Here is a 23,264-nt window from a genome sequence, read left to right on the forward strand (position 1 = left end):
ATAACAAAAGCCAACCCAATTGAGACAAATAATCATGATATAATTCTGCCAGGTAAGCCTGGTTTGCAGTTGACATTAAAATGAGAAGGTTTGGGGGTAAGTCTTTCTGTCTACGGAGAAGACAATTGTTATTTCCGCTAACTGGTATACGAAGTGAATGATAGGCAAACGCGCACACCACACAGACATACAGGGGGAATATTGCTGGAAATGTATTGACAGATATTGTTACGTTTGGGTTTTAAGCCAGTTGTGACTAACTAGGGGTAATGTCAATGTGGATTTGATTGGATAGTAGCCGGGAGCTTGGTGTGTGATACTTGACAGTGCAGAGTTCTCATTCTCAGCCCGAATCCAACCGCGGTCGGCCCAGTCTTTTAGTTATTATTACATAATAATAATAAAATGCTTGATTGTATTTAAAGGCATTAATGACTCGTTTGCTGTCTAATGACATGAATGATTGATTGATTATATATTAGTAGGCTAAGTTAAGACAACGCGCACAGCTTGATGGATTGATTATGCAAGGCTACTACGAGGTGGGTCGAGCAAAGATAATACACATTATTTAAGCTATATTGTTGCTTGCTAAATGTTTCTGATCAGTGATGGATGAGCTAACAAATAAATGAAKCACCACCTCCACTTGCCCAGCCAGAGATCAATTAAGCAATATACAGACAGAAATTCAGTGAAACAAAACCATATTGATTTATCAGTCAAATCACAGGCATTAGGTCGGGTGTAGGACAGGCTACTACCGAGTGAAGAGCAAAATACACTTGTTAGGCTACATAACATACTAGCAAAATGTTCTAATCAGCGAATATGAGCAAACTAGAATAAAGATTATCACGAGCACTCACCTCAATTTAGCTAACATTTTCCCAGTCTAATTGTTACCAAATATCCAAACTGAGATTCAGTGAAAACCAACATCTGACATTGATTCATCAAGAGGAGTCCCTCCACACTTCTCGCAAAAAGAGCGCAATGGGGCAGTCACAATCAAAAAAGTGATGAAATGAACACACAAGACTGACTTTAAACAATTTGGGAAGTGCATGTATTTTTTATTACTATTTGGTGGGCTGCTCCAATTGACCTGTTGGAGAACCCTGATATAGACATACATCAGAGGCGGCTGGTGGGAGGAGCTATAGGAGGACTGCTCATTMTAGTGGCTGGAATAGAAAAAAGGGAATGGAGTCAAACATGTGGTTTCCATATATTTGTGTTTGATACTGTTCCATTAATTCCATTCCAGTCATTACAATGAGCCCATCCTCCTATAGCTCCTCCCACCAGCCCTCCACTGACATACATGTAACTTAGTACAATTACTCTTCCTCCTCGTGTTTCGTGGGAGGAGATGCCTTCTTCATCAGTGGCGCGGGCATCGACACCCTCTTATTGATAACATGCTCCATGTGGGCATGCTCAGATGTGTCCAGGCTGATGTTGTATTTAGCAAGGATCTTCATGATTGGCCTCAGTTTCAGCCACCACGATGTTTTGGGGATGCGGTGCCTGGACAGGACAGCAGAGGGGGGTAGAGAAGCCTTAATAGGAATGTTATGGTTATGATTTCGGCCCTGTCCAGGAACAACCACTTGCCCTTACCCCTAGACACTTGTGGATATCTGAAAGGATTGGATAGCAATATGGTGATAACAGGTGCTAGGGTTCATTTCTGGAAAAGGCCAATATAAAAAGTGGTCCTTTGTAGCTCAGTTGGTACGGCATGGCGCTTGTAATGCCACAGTAGTGGGTTCAATTCCCAGGACCACCCATATTTAAAATGGATGCACACATGACTAAGTCATTTAGGATAAAAGTGTCTGCTAAATGGCAAATATTATATTATTATAGAATAATCAGCAACTGTCACTTTCAAGTTAAGCGTCATAGATTTTATTTTTGAAAATATGTATATGATTTAAAGGATCTTACACAAAGTCTGTCTGTTCCTTCAGCTCAGCAAGAGGCTGGAAGGTCAGTGCTCTCTTCTTCATGCCCAGCACACAGGCAGAGTCTGGGGTGTTAGCGAAGATACGGCCTGGAGAACAGAAGAAGAAGATTAACTGTCACAGAGACAGAGATTTAAAACCAAGTATATGAATTTGTGAGGTAAAAGCAGTGGTAATCTCACGTGGACAAACGCACGTAACAGAGGATGGTATCGTAGCGTCTGTCTGGCAGATTTTATACATCACTGATCATTTGGACAAATCACGATTTCACAGGCTTTCGAATTTCGGAAGAGGGGACATTTGGCCCATAGACTTGCCTGAAATATGCAGCGAGAGGGGGGTGGAGCTACCATCCTGCTTCAGCTCCTCATTCTAGTATATTTTCTAAGACGTCTGCCCCCATAACTTAATCAAGCATCTGACGCAATTATGCAAGATTTTAGTTCTGGGTTTCCGAGATTAAACCAAGGGATACAACGGACACAAAATGTACCATCAATGGACACATTTATTTTTTACGTCCTATCTTCTATGTATGTGTACATTACAATTGCCACTAAGACACATGGGCTATTTGGAGACATCCCACAGCCTGTCTGTCTTACCGTGTCTATAGACCTCCTTGAGTTTCTCTGTTATCCACAAAACAGCCTTGGAACCCATCTTGGTGCCAAAGTTCCTGTCGAAAGGTGTTGGGGTGCCGCCCTGGGGAGAGGGAAGGTTCTATTACTGCATCTGAAGTCGACCTGCTGTATGTTCTGGTAAAGCTATAATATTAGGGACACTCTTCTACTACTTCTAATAGGGTGCCATTTGGGGATGCAGCCTTGTCACTGTTCACAGACCTGTTGCATGTGTCCCAGAACGTTCTTGCGGCAGTCAAAGATGCCCTTGCCCTCCTCAGAGTAGAGGGCGAAGATAAAGTCGGTGGTGTAGTTTGCATTGCAGTTCTCATTCCTGACACACAGAGGAATAATCAAAAGGTGTACAGATGAGATCTAAACATGAATGTAATGTGTATATACACTGTTGAAGTGGCATGGCAGTTTGGGGTTTTGGAAAAGGTACAAGCATGGTAGATAATGAAATGAATGAATGAATGAATGCTTGAATGAACCCCACCTGAGAATCAAACCTCTCTTCACGTCTGTCTTCATCTTCTGCACGAGATGCTCTACATTCATCTGTAAACCAGAGCCAGTCGGTCAGCACCCATTTGTACCATGTAAACTATATAGAGGCCAGTTTGTACCATGTATACTTTTACATAAAGGAGAAACTTAAGCCTAGTCCTGGACTAGAAAGCATGTTCAATGACGATTCTCCACTGACAGCGCCTCTCCAGGAATAGTGTCCATGACTAAGAGAGAGAGAGAGAGAAGCTGCAAGAAAGTGTGTGTCCTGCTTCAGCTCACCTCCAGGTCCCTAATACCAAATTTGTCCTCATAGATGTATGCAGCATCAGCCCCAGCAGCCAGACCTGCCATGGTAGCCAGGTAACCACAGTACCCTCCTGCGGTCTCAACGATGAACACACGACGCTTGGTGCCTGCTGCTGACTGCTTGATCCTGTCACAGGTCTGAGGGGACAGGGAATAGAGAGGAGACGGGGTAAGAGGGGGAGACTGACAGTTTTACAGCATCAGAGTATGTGAGCTGAGCGGAGCTGGAGCGGAGCGAGGAGTGGAGCTTGCCCAATTTGTAACTGGAGCGTGGAGCCTTCTCGCCCGCTCCAATTTTGCTCCAAGTAGCGCTCACTTCACGAGCTCAAGGTATGCCCGTGCCAGCATTCATTCGTAGTCTACTTGTGTGCTGCTATAGCCTCTTGCTTTATCTACTGTCATGGAGTTCGCAAAATATTTTCATAAAGAAACTGATAAAATACACAAAGTGACTTACAAAGATGAGGACCAAGAGCAAGAGAGGGAGTGTGGTGATGTAGAGTCCACAACTGAATAATCATTGTGGAATCTGAAAAGATATGTGTACTGAAAACATGATGGTGTACTTACTACGCGCACATGCTAAAAGAAAGGAACGAGGCCGGTAGATAACTAAGTGTGTCATTGTCATCCTCCGAAACACAACCCAACCAAGCCGCACTGAACAATGCACATCCAACCCAGCCGCACCAATGTGTCGCTAAACACCGTGCACTGCGCCCGGCCCGCCACAGGAGTCACTAGTGCGCTATGAGACAAGGATATCCCTGCCGAACAAACCCTCCCTAACGACGCTGGGCCAATTGTGCGCCGCCCAATGGGCCTTCCCGGTCGCGGCCGGCTGCGACAGAGCCTGGGCACGAACCCAGAATATCTGGTGGCACAGCTAGCACTGCGGTGCTGACTGAGGTGATGGTGTTGATGTATTACAGTACTGACCGAGGTGATGGTGTTGATGTATTACAGTACTGACCGAGGCGATGGTGTTGATGTATTACAGTACTGACCGAGGTGATGGTGTTGATGTATTACAGTACTGACCGAGGTGATGGTGTTGATGTATTCAGTACTGACCGAGGCGATGGTGTTGATGTATTACAGTACTGACCGAGGTGATGTGTTGATGTATTACAGTACTGACCGAGGTGATGGTGTTGAGGGCTGTGTCAGCTCCGATACTGAAGTCTGAGCCGGGGACGTTGTTGGAGACAGTGGCGGGGATGACCACCATGGGAATGCACAGCTCTTCATACTTATCTCTGCCCTGCACCAGCTCCAGACCACCCATATACGCCTGGGAGAGGGGACAGGAGGAGAGAGGAGAGGAAAAAGGGGAGGGAAGGAGAGGCGAGAGAAGAGCAGCAGGGGTTACACTACTGAGGTACCGGGCTTATGTGTCTTTTGTAGTTACATGTGAGATTCCACATAGACATTACATTTACATTTTAATCATTTATCAAATTCTCTTATCCAGGATGACTTACCTACTTTTAGAACATTGACTTGTGATTGTAAGACAACCACACATTAAAGAAGACATGCATGTGATGAGATAATCTTCTGASTCTTACCTCGAACCCTCCAATAATCACCAGAGAGTGGATATTGAACTTAGCGATAGTCAAGCTGATTTCCTCAATGTACTCAGAAGGAAGGACTCTTCAAATAAAGGACGATTTAGTTAGTTGTGTGAAATATCAGTGATTTAACGCATCACTGCCCCAAAAATTATTTTACATGTGTGCCCCTCAGTTCCACTCCTGCTGACAACACAAACTATTACACTGTATTCATCCTGCATCCTAATAATCATTCTGAGTAGTACCTCTTGGTGCCCAACTCAGAGCCCCCCTTTCCAGTCCAGCCTGACACTCCAGTCCAGGTGATAGGCTCGATCTGTGGAAGACAACAAAGTCAAGGGGTCAAGGGATTGAGGTTTCCAGATTCACTGGACAAGAGTTACTGTACCAGGCAGAGGAGGCTGCTGGGAGGAGATATAGGAGGACGGGCTCATTGTAATGGCTAGAATGGAATACATGAAACGGATATGTTTGATACCGTCCTCCTATAGCTCCTCCTACCAGCCTCTTCTGGTACCAGGCCACTTATTCTATATTTAGATTAGAGATGACCTGGATCTGTACTCACAAAGCATCCAAGAGTGTTGATCTAGGATCAGTTGAGCCTTTTAGATGTTGCATGGACAAAAGGGACCTGATCCTAGATCAGCACTCCTACTCTGAGACGCTTTATGAATATGGGCCCTGATAAAAAGAGKAGTTTTGGCTGAGAGGAATGGGCTCTGCCTAGTACGCAATGTGTAGTGCATAGGGTGTATATACCTTTCCTTGAGCGAGACCCTCGAACCCGTCATGAACGGCCAACATGTTGTGTCCCTGAATGATGCCGATCCTCACTGCAGAACGCACAGCAGCATTCATACCAGCACATGGAGCACCAATGTTTACTATAGCCACGTTAATGTTGCTCTGAAGAGGAGGAGAGGAGAGGTGACACGAAGAAAATGGTGACAGATTTTTGTCAGTGCTAGAGTCTTAATTTAACAAAACTCATGTGTTCATTGTGAAGCTGTTGTTCCCCACCTTGGTATCTGGAGGGTTGATGTGGGCCAGCATCTTGTATGTGTTCCAGTTGTTTTCAAAGCTCCTGGACACAGCCAACAAAACAGTGATGTGTTAGTAGACTGTGATAAAGTTCATATGTGGCATCCGACTGATTAGTTTCAATAATAGTGAAGCCATTGTAAGAGTGGTAAAAGTAGGGTAGTGTTCTTACTTTCCTCTGAGCTTGATAGCATCCTCCCATCTCTTCTCAGCCATGGCAGTAGTCACATCCTCTTAGTCTGGGGGGGGAGGGGGGGGGAGCGATCATTAATGCAAATTTACATAGAAGTTGAATCATCTGCCATCTCACTCCATGTCATTGTTTTTTTCTGCCATATAATAATCAAAACCCTTTAGTAGTCAATTAAATTCTTGTTGAAATGACAGCAAAAGTGCTCAGATCTATGATGAACCCGTTTGAATGGCACACATACAACAGTTGATGTGGCTTAGTGACTGATACTGACCACTTGGACACACTCCATGAGGGGCAGCCTGACGGCCTGGTTACCGGACAGACTGACCACACAGGCCGGGGTCTCTGGAGTGGCCTCTAACAGGGCCATCACAGCCTCCACACCCATCCTGCTGCCCTGGGGGAGAACACACACCAGGGTTAGACACACACATCACGGTCAAACACAATCACGACACACCGTAGCTAGATACACACAAAGACACACCAACAGAGCCATGACCACTTCCACACCCATCCTGCTGCCATGGGGAGGAGGGAGAACACATCACACATTTAGACATGCTCATACGCACAGTGACAGACAGAGAGACCTACCAGGATTCTGTCGAAGGCTGAGGGAGTGCCGCCTCTCTGCACGTGTCCCAGGACAGTGGTACGGGTGTCAAAGCCCAAATTCTTCTCCACCAGCTACAAATGTAAGAAGCACACATAAAGAGCTGTTAGCAATCGGCAGTTTAACCGTATTCAACACTGAGGTATTATTTGAGAAATCGGCCCTATTGTGGGCAAAGATATGCTGACACATTGTTCTGTCAGTTTAATAGTCTTTTAAGTAATTTAATGTGTTAATTGTGTAGCTGTTGTCCCCCCTTGGTATCTGGAGGGTTGTTGTGGGTTAGCATCTTGTGTGTCTTCCAGTTGTCAAATTGATCATCAAATTTGCTGACGACATTAGTGGTAGGCCTGATTACCAACAACAATGAGACAGCCTACAGGGGAGGAGGTTAGAGCCCTAGCGGAGTGGTACCAGGAAAAGCCATCCACATCGACAGGGCCCGCAGTGGAGAGGGTCAAAAGCGTCAAGTTCCTTGGCGTGCACATCACTGAGGACCTGAACACTCTTAGTTGTTGCAGAAATGGACCCAATATGCTGTTTATTTTCTGCATCTATGTAAACATTTTAATAAAAAACATAGTTTTACAGTTAGGAATTTTTCTTAACGTTAAGGATCCCAATTTCGTTCAAACGTTTCAACAGTCACACACCTAGCCCTTCACAAACTTTGACAGATGCACCTTTGAGAGCATTCTGTCGGGCTGCAACACCGCCTGGTACGGCAACTGCACCACCTTCATGGCTCTCTAGAGGGTGGTGCGGTCAGCCAAACACATCCTCGGGGGCACGCTGCCTGGCCAAGAAGATCATTAAGGACCTCAGCCACTCAAGCCACGGTATGTTCACTCTGCTACCACCTAGCAGACAGAGACGGTCCAGGTGCATCAGAGCCGGGACGAGAGACCGAGAAACTGCTTCTATACCAGGCCATCAGACTGTTGCACAGCCATCACTAGCTGGCTACCTGCCAGACACTCAGCCCTGCACCGTGAGACTAATGCCTCATGTATAGAGCTCGTCACATCATATTCTGTTTATATACTGTTGTTTACTCACTGTGTATGTACAGTGCATTCGGAAAGTATTCAGACCCCTTAACTTTTTCCACATTTTGTTACGTTACAGCCTTATTCTAAAATGGATGAAAAAATAATAATCCTAATCAATCTACACACACACACCCCATAAAGATAAAGTGAAAACAGATTTGACATTTTTGCACATTTATTAAAAATAAAAACAGAAATACCTTTTTTACATGAGTATTCAGACCCTTTGCTATGAGACTCAAAATTGAGCTCAGGTGCATCCTGTTTCCATTGATCATCCTTGAGATGTTTCTACTTGATTGGAGTCCATGTGTGGTAAATTCAGTTGATTGGACATGATTTGGAAAGGCACACACCTGTTTATAAAAGGTCCCATAGTTGACAGTGCATGTCAGAGAAAAAACCAAGCCAGGAGGTCAAAGGAATTGACTGTAGAGCTCCGAGACAGGATTGTGTCGAGGCACAGATCTGGGGAAGGGTACCAAAACATTTCTGTTTTGGTAACGGAGAAAAGTACAGAGAGATCCCTGATAAAAACCTGCTCCAGAGTGCTCAGGACCTCAGACTGGGGCGAAGGTTCATCTTTCAACAGGACAACGACCTTAAGCACACAGTCAAGACAACACAGGAGTGGCTTCTGGACAAGTCTGTGAATGTTATTGAGTGGCCCAGCCAGAGCCCAGACTTGAACATGATCGAACATCTCTGTTGTGTCATGACTCTCCTGGTCGAGGATCCAAGGCCTCAGATCAGCTTGGCAAATGGCCGACAGATAGCCGGTGGGGGGGGGGGGGCTTGGCCAGTTTTATGACACTTTCACACCCTGTCGTAAATCAAGTGAGAAAGAACTCTCCTTCTGGCTCTCTAGTAGCAAGATTGGAATGACTTTGTTAGAGAGAAGATTTTGCCGCCAAAACTATAACACCCAAAGAGTGAAATTTGGAACATTATAAAGATACGAATGTTAAGATTAGATCCCTACGGACCAAAGAATAATCCTGTCATATTGCTTTCCAAACTATACAACAAAAATTCTGTAACTTAGGAAGGAAACACATTCTAGCTTTCAAGTTTCCATCCAATATGATGTTAATACAATATGAAGAATGATGGAACTATTGTTGTTAAGATATGAATGTGACTTTCGTTTTCGAATGAGAATGTTTTTTCATGTCCGTTGCACATTAACTTAGCCACGCCCCTAATGAGGTCAGAAGAGCATATCAGTGTGATGGAACCACCTTTCCAACCGGAGTGCTTAAATAAAAGGACTCACTGAGAATTAGCATATCAGACCAGCAGACGGACAGCGTAAACTGAATGTTACGAAATGGTTGGAAACTCTGAAAGCCAACACGAGGGGAGAAGATAACCTCCACTACGAGACCAGAAACATTCACAGTCTGCAGCTGTGCATGTAAAAGTGGTCCCAGAACTTTAACTAAAGACACAAGGTGGGAAGGAACAAATCCCATCTCAGTCTGCTCTATTTGAACCCTCCACTACCAGAGAAGCTCTACAACTAAGGACATTGTGACCTCTGGTGGACAAGCGAAGCCTTACACCGAAGTGTGAACTACAACTACCCCGTCCCCATAGAAGGGTTGATTGGTTCAACAGAGAAAGGACAAACAAAGACCTCTACGCGTAAATATGTACATTGCATTTCTTATGCGAATGGGCGGTGGTTAGGGTGCTAATTATTCTAACTACTGTGAGATAGTTTCCAAATGTAAGTGTTGTCTCTCTTTGTCTCCTCCTCTATCTTTCCCCACCCCCTTTCCATTGTGTAACAAGGCATCATATCATGTCAGTCCACTAGGGACTTTTATCTCATGTAAGTGTATATGTGTATTCTGTATTATTATTTAGTTAGTTAGTAAATAAATAGTTAAATCAATTGATGTAGTATTGAATGATCAGAAAATGCTGGGGTTCTTGCGGATTCAAGAGGTCTGCGACGTTCAGAATGAGACTGATATCAGGTAATGATTAAGTTATTGATGTAAGAGATATCTATATATCTTCAGAGTTTAATCCGGGAGATGGTAACTCGTTAAACAACTTTTCCCATGGTGCCCCAAATTCCTAATGAGTTAATTGTTACATGATTAATTTAAAATCGGTGACTATTGTAGTTAGTTGATTTGATAAATAACAGTCATCACGTTAATTAAAAAGTCAGGTCACGACAGGAGAGACTTGAAAATAGCTGTGCAGCGACGCTCCCCATCCAAGCTGACAGAGGTTGAGAGGATCTGCAGAGAAGAAGGGGAGAAACTCCCCAAATACAGGTGTGCCAAGCTTGTAGCGTCAAACCCAGGAAGACTCAAGGCTGTAATCACTGCCAAAGGTGCTTCAACAAAGTACTGAGTAAAGGGTAAATACTTATGTAAATATGATATTTCCTGTTTAGTTTTTTTATACATTTGCAAACATTTCTAAAAAACAGTTTTTGCTTTGTCATTATGGGGTATTGTAGATTGAGGGGGGGAATACATTTAATCAATTTTGGAATAAGGCTGTAACATAACAAAATGTGTGAAAAGTGAAGAGGTCTGAATACTTTCCGAAGGCAAATCAAATCAAATGTATTTATAAAGCCCTTCTTACATCAACTGATATCTCAAAGTGCTGTACAGAAACCCAGCCTAAAACCCCAAACAGCAAGCAATGCAGGTGTAGAAGCACGGTGGTTAGGAAAAACTCCCTAGAAAGGCCAGAACCTAGGAAGAAACCTAGAGAGGAACCAAGCTATGAGGGGTGGCCAGTCCTCTTCTGGCTGTGCCGGGTGGAGATTACAACAGAACATGGCCAAGATGTTCAAATGTTCATAGATGACCAGCAGGGTCAAATAATAATAATCACAGGTGTTGTCGAGGGTGCAACAGGTCAGCACCTCAGGAGTAAATGTCAGTTGGCTTTTCATAGCCGATCATTCAGAGTAACTCTACCGCTCCTGCTGTCTCTAGAGAGTTGAAAACAGCAGGTCTGGGACAGGTAACACATCCGGTGAACAGGTCAGGGTTCCATAGCCGCAGGCAGAACAGTTGAAACTGGAGCAGCAGCAACTGTTCTCATCCTAATACTATTACTGTACGTACCATTTCCTTTTCCAAATTATATACCGTCTATACACATCACGTATTTATATTCTGGATTCTCACACATGCTGACTCTAATATATCTCCGTGGAATGTTATTTCTTGATATCTTGTTTAGATTTTTTTTGTTTTGTGGGAATTGTATTGTATTTGCAAGACATTCTACTGCACTGTTGGAGCTAGTAACATAAGTATTTCGCTGCAGCTGTTAAAAACATATGAAAATCTGTGTACGTGACCGATTATCTTTGATTTGAAGTAACCTCGTCCCCAGAGAGTGAGCCGGTGGGTGGATGAAGCAACGCTAAAAGAGGTCCTAAAAAAGCAAGCAAACAAACTCATTTCAACTGCGAGATATAGTAATATGAGGGAGAGCTTGCCTTCTTGATGTCTTCAGAGCTAATGGGGTTTCCATCTCGGTCCATAGCTCCCTCAGCCACAATAATCACATTGAGACGAGATCCTCTGGCTCTTTGCTGTCAGAGACCAAAGACACAAGATGTCAGCTGATGATTAGGTACCAACGATGGAAACCGATGAGTGGGATTAGAAATGATGTTGTAATGTGGTGTGTTTAAAATGTAATTCCAAATGGATAAAGGAATCTTTCAGGTCAGAAGTTAATCTGTCTGGGCATGTAAACCTACATCAGCCAGTCTCCTGCACAGATGCCCCTGCCATCCCTCATCTGGGGGCATCTCTGGGATGAACACCCAGTCAGCACCGCAGGCTAGAGCAGTCACTAGGGCCAGGTAGCCACAGTGTCTACCCATCACCTCCAGGATGAAGGTCCTCTGGTGACTGAGGAGAACAAAATAATAACCATCTTTGTTATAAACCAGGTTCAGAGGAGAAAACTGAAACAGGATGTGTGAGCGACATAGTGCTGAGTGATTAACCAAAATGTATTTAGCCCACTGACAGACATAAAAAGAAAACTTTTTGAACACCTACTCATTCAAAAGGTTTTTCTTTATTTTTACTATTTTCTACATTGGAGAATAATAGTGAAGACATCAAAACTATGAAATAATACATATTGAATCATGTAGTAATCAAAAAAGTGTAAAACAAATCAAAATATATTTTATATTTGAGATTTTTCAAATAGCCACCCTTTTCCTTGATGACAGCTTTGCACACTCTTGGCATTCTCTCGACCAGCTTCATGAGGTAGTCACCTGGAATGCATTTCAATTAACAGATGTGCCTTGTTAAAAGTTAATTTGTGGAATTTCTTTCCTTCTTAATGCGTTTGAGCCAATCAGTTGTGTTGTGACAAGGTAGGGGTGGTATACAGAAGATAGCCCTATTTGGTAAAAGACCAAGTCCATATTATGGCAGGAACAGCTCAAATAAGCAAAGAGAAACGACAGTCCATCATTACTTTAAGACATGAATGTCAGTCAATACGGAAAACTTCAAGAACTTTGAAAGTTTCTTCAAGTGCAGTCGCATAAACCATCAAGCGCTATGATGAAACTGTCTCTCAAGAGGACCGCCACATGAATTTCAAAACCCAGAGTTACCTCTGCTGCAGAGGAAAAGTTCAGTAGAGTTACCAGCCTCAGAAATTGCAGCCCAAATAAATGTTTCACAGAGTTCAAGTAACAGACACATCTCCACATCAAATGTTCACAGGAGACTGTGTGAAACAGGCCTTCATGGTCGAATTCCTGCAAAGAAACCACTACTAAAGGACACCAATAATAAGAAGAGACTTGCTTGGGCCAATAAACACGACCAATGGACATTTGTCATTTATTTAGAATTCAAGGCACACTTAACCAGCATGGCTACCACTGCATTCTGCAGCGATACGCCATCCCATCTGGTTTGCGCTTAGTGGGACTATGATTTGTTTTTCAACAGGACAATGACCCAACACACACCTACAGGCTGTGTAAGGGCTATTTTACCAAGAAGGAGAGTGATGGAGCGCTGCATCAGATGACCTGGTCTCTACAATCACCGGACCTCAACCAAATTGAGATGGTTTGGGATGAGTCGGACTGCAGAGTGAAGGAAAAGCAGCCAACAAGTGCTCAGCATATGTGGGAACTCCTTCAAGACAGGTGAAGCTGGTTGATAGAATGCCAAGAGTGTGCAAAGCTGTCATCAAGGCAAAGGGTGGCTATTTGAAGAACATCAAATATAAAATATGCTTTGTTTAACACTTTTTTGGTTACTATATGATTCCATATGTCCATATGTTATTTCATAGTTTTGATGTCTTCACTATTATTCTACAATTTAGAAAATAAAGAAAAACCCTTGAGTGAGTAGTTGTTCTAAAACTTTTGACCTGTAGTGTTGGTTCAAGTACTTGAATTCCATTTAGTTCCGTTTTTTTTTTTGTGAGCCCAACGGTGTCGTTTGCTCTAGAGAGAAATCAAATCATTCACGAAAGAAATCAAGTCAAGAACTATGTGAGATGCTGGGCTGAAGGGAGTTGTAGTTTCCATTAAGCAAATATTCAACCTAGTTCAGTGCAGAAACATGGTAATTAACTACAATAACCCTAATCCATTGCCCCCGTTCCCGGCTTGAACAGAGATGGATACACTCATATGCCTACTAAATTAGGTTAGATACACACAGACCGCATGCGAGAGGAATGTACACAACAGAACAATGAGAGGGATAGAGACAGTTCGTGAAAGTATGCCTTGGCTTATCTACTTTGAATAACAGGTCAAATTATTTAGTCAGACAGCTCTGCAGCATAAATAGGATGACTAAAAACAGTACAGAGATAACGTTAGATGGATGTCTGGCTGGCTGGCTGGCTGGCTGGCTGCACATGCCTTAGCAGAGATGAGATGATGACTATAAGGAATACAAAAAATTAAGTAATCAAATAAAAACTAAGTAATATACACAACTGAAATATTTCATTATTTCATAGTAATTTCCTCTTTTTCTATTGATTTATACCCAATTTACCTAACAGAGACAATGGGATATTTTCTACGTTTTAGCAATTGAAAAAGCTCTAAAATCATTTTAATGTCATTTTATCATAATGCATTTAGTGTTTAAAAAAATGATTGAAACAGAAATCAAAAACCATGATTATTTTTTAAATAATCCAACTGAAACCGAACCAACCTTTAAAAAGCACTAATCACTCAGCACTAGATTGTGCATGCGTGTGTGTCAGGCTGCCGTTTATGTCCAAGTTGTTACTGACAGTAATTAAACCCATCAACTGTGTGTGTGTCTGCTTGTGTTGTGTACGCACAGTTGCAAATTTTCGTGACAGTGATGACCTCTCCTCACCTCTGTGCGGTAGTGGTGATGGCATCCACCACCTCTATGATGCGGTGCAGAGCAGAGTCAGTCCCGATGGTCATGTCTGTCCCACAGAAGTCATTGTCGATAGAACCCACCATGCCTACGATGTTCAGGTGGGACGATTTCCGGGCCTCGTCATCTGTAATTTTACCTGTAGAGCAACCATGGTAACAAAGTAGTCAGTCATACACTGTCAGTCATATTCAGCAGCCGTTCCACCAATGTAACCAGACCTGGGCTTAAATAGTATACAGTTGAAGTCGGAAGTTTACATACACCTTAGCCAAATACATTTAAACTCAGTTTCACAATTCCTGACATTTAATCCTAGTAAAAATTCCCTGTCTTAGGTCAGTTAGGATCACCACTTTATTTTAAGAATGTAAAATGTCAGAATAATAGTAGAGAGAATTATTTATTTCAGCTTTTATTTCTTTCATCACATTCCCAGTGGGTCAGAAGTTTACATGCACTCAATTAGTATTTGGTATCATTGCCTTTAAATTGTTTAACTTGGGTCAAACGTTTAGGGTAGCCTTCCACAAGCTTCCCACAATAAGTTGYGTGAATTTTCCCCCATTCCTCCTGACAGAGCTGGTGTAACGGAGTCAGGTTTGTAGGCCTCCTTGCTCGCACACACGTTTTCAGTTCTGACCACACATTTTCTATAGGATGAGGTCAGGGCTTTGTGATGGCCACTCCAATACCTTGACTTTGTAGTCCTTAAGCCATTTTCCCACAACTTTGGAAGTATGCTTGTGGTCATTGTCCATTTGGAAGACCCATTTGCAACCAAGCTTTAACTTCCTGACTGATGTCTTGAGATGTTACTTCCAATATATCCACATAATTTTCCTACCTCATGATGCCATCTATTTTGTGAAGTGCACCAGTCCCTCCTGCAGCAAAGCACCCCCACAACATGCTGCTGCCACCCCCGTGCTTCATGGTTGGGATGGTGTTCGTTGGCTTGCAAGCCTCCCCCTTTTTCCTCCAAATATAACGATGGTTATTATGGCCAAACAGTTCTATTTTTGTTTCATCAGACCAGAGGACATTTCTCCAAAAAGTACGATCTTTGTCCCCATGTGCAGTTGCAAACCGTAGTCTGGATTTTTTATGGCGGTTTTAGAGCAGTGGCTTCTTCCTTTCTGAGCGGCCTTTCAGGTTATGTCAATACAGGACTCGTTTTACTGTGGATATAGATTATTTTGTACCTGTTTCCTCCAGCATCTTCACAAGGTCCCTTGCTGATGTTCTGGGATTGATTTGCACTTTTCGCACCAAAGTACGTTCATCTCTAGGAGACAGAACTCGTCTCATTCCTGAGCGGTATGACGGCTGCGTGGACCCATGGTGTTTATACTTGCGTACTATTGTTTGTACAGATGAAGGTGGTACCTTCAGGCGTTTGGAAATTGCTACCAAGGATGAACCAGACTTGTGGGGGTCTACAATTTCTTTTCTGAGGTCTTGGCTGATTTCTTTAGATTTTCCCATGATGTCAAGCGAAGAGGCACTGAGTTTGAAGGTAGGCCTTGAAATACATCCACAGGTACACCTCCAATTGACTCAAATTATGTCAATTAGCCCATCAGAAGCTTCTAAAGCCATGATGTCATTTTCTGGAATTTTCCAAGCTGTTTAAAGGCACAGTCAACTTAGTGTATGTAAACTTCTGACCCACTAGAATTGTGATACAGTGAATTATAAGTGAAATAATCTGTCTGTAAACAATTACTTGTGTCATGCACAAAGTAGATGTCCTAACCGACTTGCCAAAACTATAGTTTGTTAACAAGAAATTTGTGGAGTGGTTGAAAAACAAGTTTTAATGACTCCAACCTAAGTGTATGTAAACTTCCGACTTCAACTGTATGTTTTCTTTCAAATACTTTTTTTGTGCTTGACTGAGTTTTCCTGGCACCATGGAACCAATGGAATAGCCTAAAAAGTGCAAACTTGCCAATCTGGCACTCCAGGCAGACTCAATCAAACGATCAAAGAATTTTGGAAGAAAACAAATACTATTTGAACCAATGTCTGCAATACACTCAAAGTTCTTAGGGCTTTCCTATGGTTCCCAGGGTTCGGGGGCTCAGTCTTACCGGCTTTGACCAGGTCGACCAGCAGAGTGGCCCACTCCTTCCTGAACTGGTTAGCTCCGGTCAAGCTACCGTCACCCCCAATCACACACAGGTTGGTGATGCCCAGCTTGACCAGGTTCAGGGCAGCCTTCATGCGGCCCTCCCTGGCTCTGAAGTCCATGCAGCGGGCACTGCCGATGACCGTGCCACCCTGGTAGAGAGAGACTCATAGAATTAGAAGAAGTAATGGACAAAGTTGTGGACCCGAATTTGGTGGAGGCTGTTAAAAATCATTGAAGACCCAGATGGCCGAAACAACAGTGTTTTTAACTATTCTAAACGTGAAACGTGATTTATAGTGATGCATGTGAATCTTGCATCTCATCTACAGCTCAACTCTAGGCCAGTTTGAGCACTGAGAATATGTCAGGCTATCATTAAAGAGAGGCAGCTCCGTAATCACACCCTGCTGGGATCTTTCCATGGTGTCTGGCCACATCCAAACTCAACTTAAAACACCCTGTGTACGTGGAGGTCAGCTTGTATTACTGGAGCCGACCCCTGCTCTCCCTTAGTTACAGTAGACATCATCTATCCATCTATGAACACTTTTGGTTGTGTGTTTGTATCCGTCTCTAATATTAAAATAAACCAGTACTCTTGGTTTCTTGTCATTCATTTACTGTAATACCCTCTCTAGACAATGACAGCTTATGACAGTTGTGTACTGTATTGGCATCAGTGCTTGTGAGTGTGTGATAACAGGACTCACCAGTTGCAGCATCATGGACACACTCTCCCAGGTGGCCAGTTTGATGTTGTCTCCTCCGTCCACCAGACCCTGGTAACCCTGCACACATCATCAACACAAATACAAACTCCATTATCTTCTGAAATGGGAGACAACACCATGCTACTGCAGCCACACGACTTCTCTCTCAATGTGGGTTGTGATAGAATCCATTTTGGGGGGAAATTCTTAAAARTTCAGTCAGATAAATCACAATGGTAATCAGGATAGAATGGATAGTAGAGGACTCTGTGGGTGGTCAGCAATGATAGGCAACACATTAGCAAGTGAATAAACTTGGATAACAGAACTGTGATTCTATGATACTACTGTATGACTTTACCTCATGAACAAAGTAGACCTTGGCTCCGGTGTAGATACCAACTCTGACTGTGGCCCTCACGGCCGCGTTCATACCTGATAGTCACAGATAGACAGACAAACAGGATTGACTGAAGGCTTATACATGCTTATAACAAGTTATAAAGTCTTACACCTGCAGGCTTTCAGTAAAGTGCAATGCACAATAACGAGCAGCTTGTCAAAGCCAAACTGTGACGTACACAGGGCCACATCTCACAGTGGCAGTACAGTAGTAATGGCGTAAAACAACCCGTTTAACGAATACTAACATTAAGACTAAATCAAGTTTACATTTGGGTTTCAGCATTGTCATCAAACACATTAATATGACTTTTATAGCCCCTACGTCCCTTGATACCCATATATCGATGCTTTATACACATATATTTTATGTGTATCAACCATTGACATATGGGTATCAAGTCCCTTGACATTTGTGTTTTGTGCTCAGAGTATTTTGGCTACAACGTCCGGCTGACACATCCAAAATGGCTCATAAACTTATTTTCAGAATTGGAATAGAGAGGTGTCATGTCTGTAAACAGATCTGTAGACTGTACTCTATCTTCTCTCCATGTTCAGAACACTAAAAGGCCAAGATGTGTGGGTGCGTGTTGTGATTGGTTGGTTGGTAGACAAGCATGGTACGGGACCGTCTCTTGTTACAGTAGAGCAGCTGAGAGAAGAGCGTGGCCATAGCCTCCATACCATGACGTTCCACAAAAAAGGTCAGAGGGTCTAAAATTAACACCAAATTAGAGGGGGAGTCGGACGGGGAATAGGCGGGAGATAACAGTGGCTTAGAGAAAAGGTTACGGGACACATTTGGAATCATCTATCTAGCAATGGTTTTAATTGTATTTATTTTTTTACCTTTATTTAACTAGGCAAGTCAGTTAAAGAACAAATTCTTATTTACAATGATGATACAACAGCTAGACAAACATCAGTCATAATATATATTGTTTAATAGCCACTACACCCTATACCTAGCCGCACTGGCAATGTATCTTGCAACAACTTAGTTGAGATCTGTCCAAATAAATATCATGTAATGGTATTTACTGGTGGGCCAGCTAAGGTATTCTGTGAATTTAAACTATAAACACAGTCAGCATTACTGAAATGTAGTTATATGACATTGCCAGTAAACTACAGTCTCATTTTACTCTACTTTTTTTGTCTCTCAACAATCATGGAGTAGTACACAAATTTGAAGCATAAGTTATGCAACTTCAAGATAAGAAGTATACCCTGCTAGGGAAAGATGCAGGTCAACAATGTTTGTGTAGATATTGCCAATTTGAGATCCTGGTCAAGTTGGGTAGTTAAGTTATCTGTATCGGGTGTCAGCCTAAAAAGTCCCGTGGCTCTAAGGGTACAGGAAAGCTATCACGCTGTACTCATCACATCGTCCTCACTGCCCTGACCACCACAAACCTAAAAGCTAAAGACATTCATCAACTCCTGACACCTGACCTCTGGGACTAAGTGACCATGAAGACACATAATTCCAGAATCTAACTGGCATAACTGATCGCTCAGTCGCCCAACCCTTCTTTGGCTGCTTTTAGCTTGCTTTGGATGTTCTTCAGAGATAACTCCAGCCCTAACTCAATAATTCAACTCGGGGTGTTGAGTTAATATAAACTGGGATGATTTGATTTCACCTACAGAGCTGGAGGTCCTCACAGTCAAACCCAGACTATTGCAGTACTAACACTGACACACACCACATACAAAAACCTAGACACAGTTACAGGCACACAAAGTTACAGGCACACACAGACACACACACACTGTCTCTCTGACGTCACACACACTTCTTACCTTGGGCATCACCACCAGACGTCAGCACGGCTATAGACCGGCCGATGCCCATCTTGGTTGGATCCATGCTTGTATGTGACATGGTGTCCACAGGGCTCCACACCAACTAGGTGGTGGCACTAAGGAAGGAAAGGGATAGATTGGCTGCTACCCTGTTTCTCAAGAGAGAATGGTAAGGTCACTGGCTTTATAAAGGACACTGCCCTATAGCCCTGCCCCCGAATCTCTCACACACACACACACACAGTCTTGTATTACTGACCGTGTGGGGACCCACAATTCAGTCGCATTCAAAATCCTATTTTCCCTCACCCCTAACCTATTCCTAACTCTAGCTCCTAACCCTAATTCTAACTTCAACCCTCTAGAAATAACATTTGACCTTGCGGGGACTAAAAATGTCTCCAATTGGTCAATTTCTGTTTGTTTACTATTCTGGTCCCCACAAGTATAGTTAAACACATCCACACACACACACACACCTCATGACTGAACTAAATATACATCACAGTGACTGTCACCTCCTAGAGGGCACAGTAACAGAACATATGATAGAATGTAGGATACATTTAAAACATGCTTGAGGGATTAAAATATGAACATTTAAAACTGTAATAAATTATAATACATTATAATCATATAATTTATCTCTGAGACCAGAGACCTTGAAGGGCCCCTGTGTTCCAAAGAAATAACAAATGCGACTCTACCCACATCAGGATACTGCTAGTAGACTGCATGTCTTATGTTTTGATACACCCAGCACCGATGATATGAGAGAACCATGATAACATAGAAACTGTAAGTCACCATTAGGTCAGAATTGACATTGATATGCGTAAGCCTGGTCCCAAAGTGACAACAATGGCCATAGCCTAGGAGTTGGCAAGACACACAAACAGATCTGGGACCAGGCTAGGCAAGCCCACCTACATGAATGTGGCAATCAAAAGACACTGGCCACAGATAGTGTGCTGGGTCATCTCTACCCCCTGTCTACGTGTCCTTTAATTAACCTGCTGTTTCAGCAGGGTACAGGGTACATTTCAGATAACCAGCAGCAGAGGAATGCTTACGTTATCATCATGTGTTCCTCATCAGTATGTGTTACATATACTATAGTCTTGCTGGTCTCCACCACCCCCAGTGTCAGAGATACATTGGCTGTGGGAAGAGATGACTTGCTTCCTGAAAACACTGTCTTTAAAGTAACTGCCCAGTGTTTCCAGATTTCTGTTAAATATGACCTATAATTAATTACAATATGCATGAAATTGTTTTCCTTCCAAAAATGTTTTAATTAAGTATGTTTAAAAGCAGCTTTTATGTGCTGGAATGGTGTGGGCGTACCCCAACGACATAATGTGTGGGCGGTATACCAGTCATTAAAAATATTAATGTGAGTAGACCTTTAACAATGAACGTAGCCTTAAAGATGCTTTTGGGAAACCGGGCCCAGTTTGACATACAAGTTTAAAAAAAATAGTTTTTACCTTTTTCTCTCCAATTTATGCTTTGGCCACAAATACAAGTATAGGACGAGTCAACAACATTATGAGTATGAGTTAACATAATATACACTTTTAAGTGAGATTTTCACCAGACAGATACTTTAACTTTAGTATGGCCCAGTAGAAATTCAGGGAATGTTAAAGTTATTTGTCAATCACCTGTAGACACACATTATACATTTTAATCTGTTATGAGGCAGAGAAATTCCGATTAAGACACACGAAATCTTTTAACATGCCAAGCGGTACAGTAGCCAAAGCCAATGGTATGAGCTACAGGTCGCGTTCTACGTTGCAGTCGCACACTAAATCTCCCAAATACTTTTGTTGTGTTTTACATGTTACTAACTGAATCAATATGACATGACTGCAATGTAGACTGCAACGTAGATGACGTACCATTAAATAATTGGTAAATGTGTGTAGCGTGACTACTTTGCAGATGTCTGGTGTGTGATGTCTGGAACGCGACTACAGTCTTGCTCTTCTTCAGAAGCACAGGCCAGTGTATTCATCTGTTATGCGGTATAGCCCAGTTAAAGGGAATGTCTTGAGGAACAACATACTCCCCCGCTAAAGGTTACAGATTCCAGATGGCATTTCATACACAGCGCTAGAAAGAGTCAGTTGACACAGAGGGCTGGATTCAATTCAGGTTATAGCTCGACTGAAATGTAAAGSCAATGATCTCGCCTTCGTGGACTGCATTCACGGTAAACGCAGCGTCGGCTCAATCTGAAATGACCTTTACATTTTAACGCGGATCTTCTTGGTCGTCATTGTAAATAAAACTGGTTAAATAAAAATGAAGAGACACTAGTCTGGCTCTGCGAGATTGCTGTAGTTGACACTGTGCACCAGAACCTAAAAAGCAGTCTGGCTCTGTGAGATCGCTGTAGTTGACACTGTCCATCAGAACCTAAAAAGCAGTCTGGCTCTGTGAGATCGCTGTAGTTGACACTGTGCACCAGAACCTAAAAAGCAGTCTGGCTCTGTGAGATCGCTGTAATTGACACTGTCCATCAGAACCTAAAAAGCAGTCTGGCTCTGCGAGATCGCTGTAGTTGACACTGTGCATTAGAACCTAAAAAGCTCTATTACAGTAAGTATAGTTTCCAACGGGCTTCACGACCATGTCATAATAAAACTCACAAAACATGCATCATACAACAGTTTTACACGTCCTGAAATCTACACAATCTGATTTTGGCCTCATTTTAGTGAAACAATGCTGACATCGATATTGACTCAGTTTCATGAAAAATTACAAAATAAAAAAATCGAATAAAATCTACATATTCCCCTTATCAATTCCGGAAGATCATTTAATTTAAATATTTGTAACATTGATCAAGCCACAGATTCCCAACAGTGTCCAAATGGGATCAGTAGTCTAGAAAATATCAACATTGATTTGACAATTCATTTTCTTTGTTTGATTTGAATGAAACACTTTTAATGTCACATTCTTGGATACTGTCAATACTGGCAAAAATAAAATGATTTATTTAACTTTGGCAGCGATTACAGCCTTGAGTCTTCTTGGGTTTAATGCTAKAAGCTTGGCACAGCTGTATTTGGGGAGTTTCTACCATTCTTATCTGGATGGGGAGCATTGCTGCACAGCTATTTTCAGGTCTCTCCAGAAATGTTAGATCGAGTTCAAGTCTGGGCTCTGGCTGGGCCATTCAAGGACATTCAGAGACTTGTCCCGAAGCCACTCCTGTGTTGTCTGGGCTGTGTGCTTAGGGTCGTATTCCTGTTGGAAGGTGAACCTCTGCCCCAGTTTGGAGGCCCTGAGCACTGTGGAGCAGGTTATCATCAAGGACCTCTCTCTACTTTGCTCCGTTCATCTTTCCCTCGATCCTGACTATTCTCCCAGGTCCTGCCGCTGAAAAACATCCCCACAGCATGATGCTACCACCACCATGCTTCACTGTAGGGATGGTGTAATGTTTCCTCCAGACGTGACACTTGGCATTCAGGCCAAAGAGTTCAATCTTGGTTTCATCAGACCAGAGAATTTTGTTTCTCATGGTCAGAGCCTTTTACTGAGGAGTGGCATCCATCTTGCCACTGTACCATAAAAGCCTGACTGGTGGAGTGCTGCAGAGATGGTTGTCTTTCTGGAAGGTTCTCCCATCTCCACAGATGAACTGTCAGAGTAACCACCGGGTTCWTGMTCACCTCCCTGACTGCTCAATTTGGCCGGGAAGCCAGCTCTAGGAAGKYTCTTGGTGGTTCCAAACTTCTTCCATTTAAGAATGATGGAGGCCACTGTGTTCTTGGGGACCTTCAATGCTGCGTAACTTTTTTAGTACCCTTCCTCAGAACTCTGCCTCGACACAATGCTGTCTCGGAGCTCTACGGACAATT

The 23,264-nt window shown here is 42.8% G+C and overlaps 1 protein-coding gene across 1 annotated transcript; it reads right to left on the reverse strand.

Annotated features, from left to right (window-relative positions):
• Window positions 1-1,055: 1,055 nt before the first annotated feature.
• pfkma (phosphofructokinase, muscle a) lies at window positions 1,056-19,549 on the reverse strand. The gene is made up of 22 exons (XM_070448083.1): window positions 19,378-19,549; window positions 17,528-17,601; window positions 17,167-17,244; window positions 16,416-16,605; window positions 14,293-14,458; window positions 11,658-11,811; window positions 11,391-11,486; window positions 6,836-6,928; window positions 6,506-6,635; window positions 6,215-6,275; window positions 6,022-6,085; window positions 5,761-5,907; window positions 5,244-5,314; window positions 4,990-5,077; window positions 4,560-4,712; window positions 3,392-3,556; window positions 3,099-3,160; window positions 2,822-2,933; window positions 2,582-2,681; window positions 1,957-2,062; window positions 1,328-1,533; window positions 1,056-1,187 (listed from the first exon to the last, which is right to left on the reverse strand). Exons 1-21 carry the CDS (start codon window positions 19,457-19,459, stop codon window positions 1,344-1,346), a joined length of 2,382 nt encoding a protein of 793 aa, XP_070304184.1. The 5' UTR covers window positions 19,460-19,549; the 3' UTR covers window positions 1,056-1,187; window positions 1,328-1,343.
• Window positions 19,550-23,264: the final 3,715 nt, after the last annotated feature.

The sequence above is a fragment of the Salvelinus sp. IW2-2015 genome, linkage group LG17 (genome assembly GCF_002910315.2).
Source record: "Salvelinus sp. IW2-2015 linkage group LG17, ASM291031v2, whole genome shotgun sequence".
Classification (NCBI taxonomy): Eukaryota; Metazoa; Chordata; class Actinopteri; order Salmoniformes; family Salmonidae; genus Salvelinus; species Salvelinus sp. IW2-2015.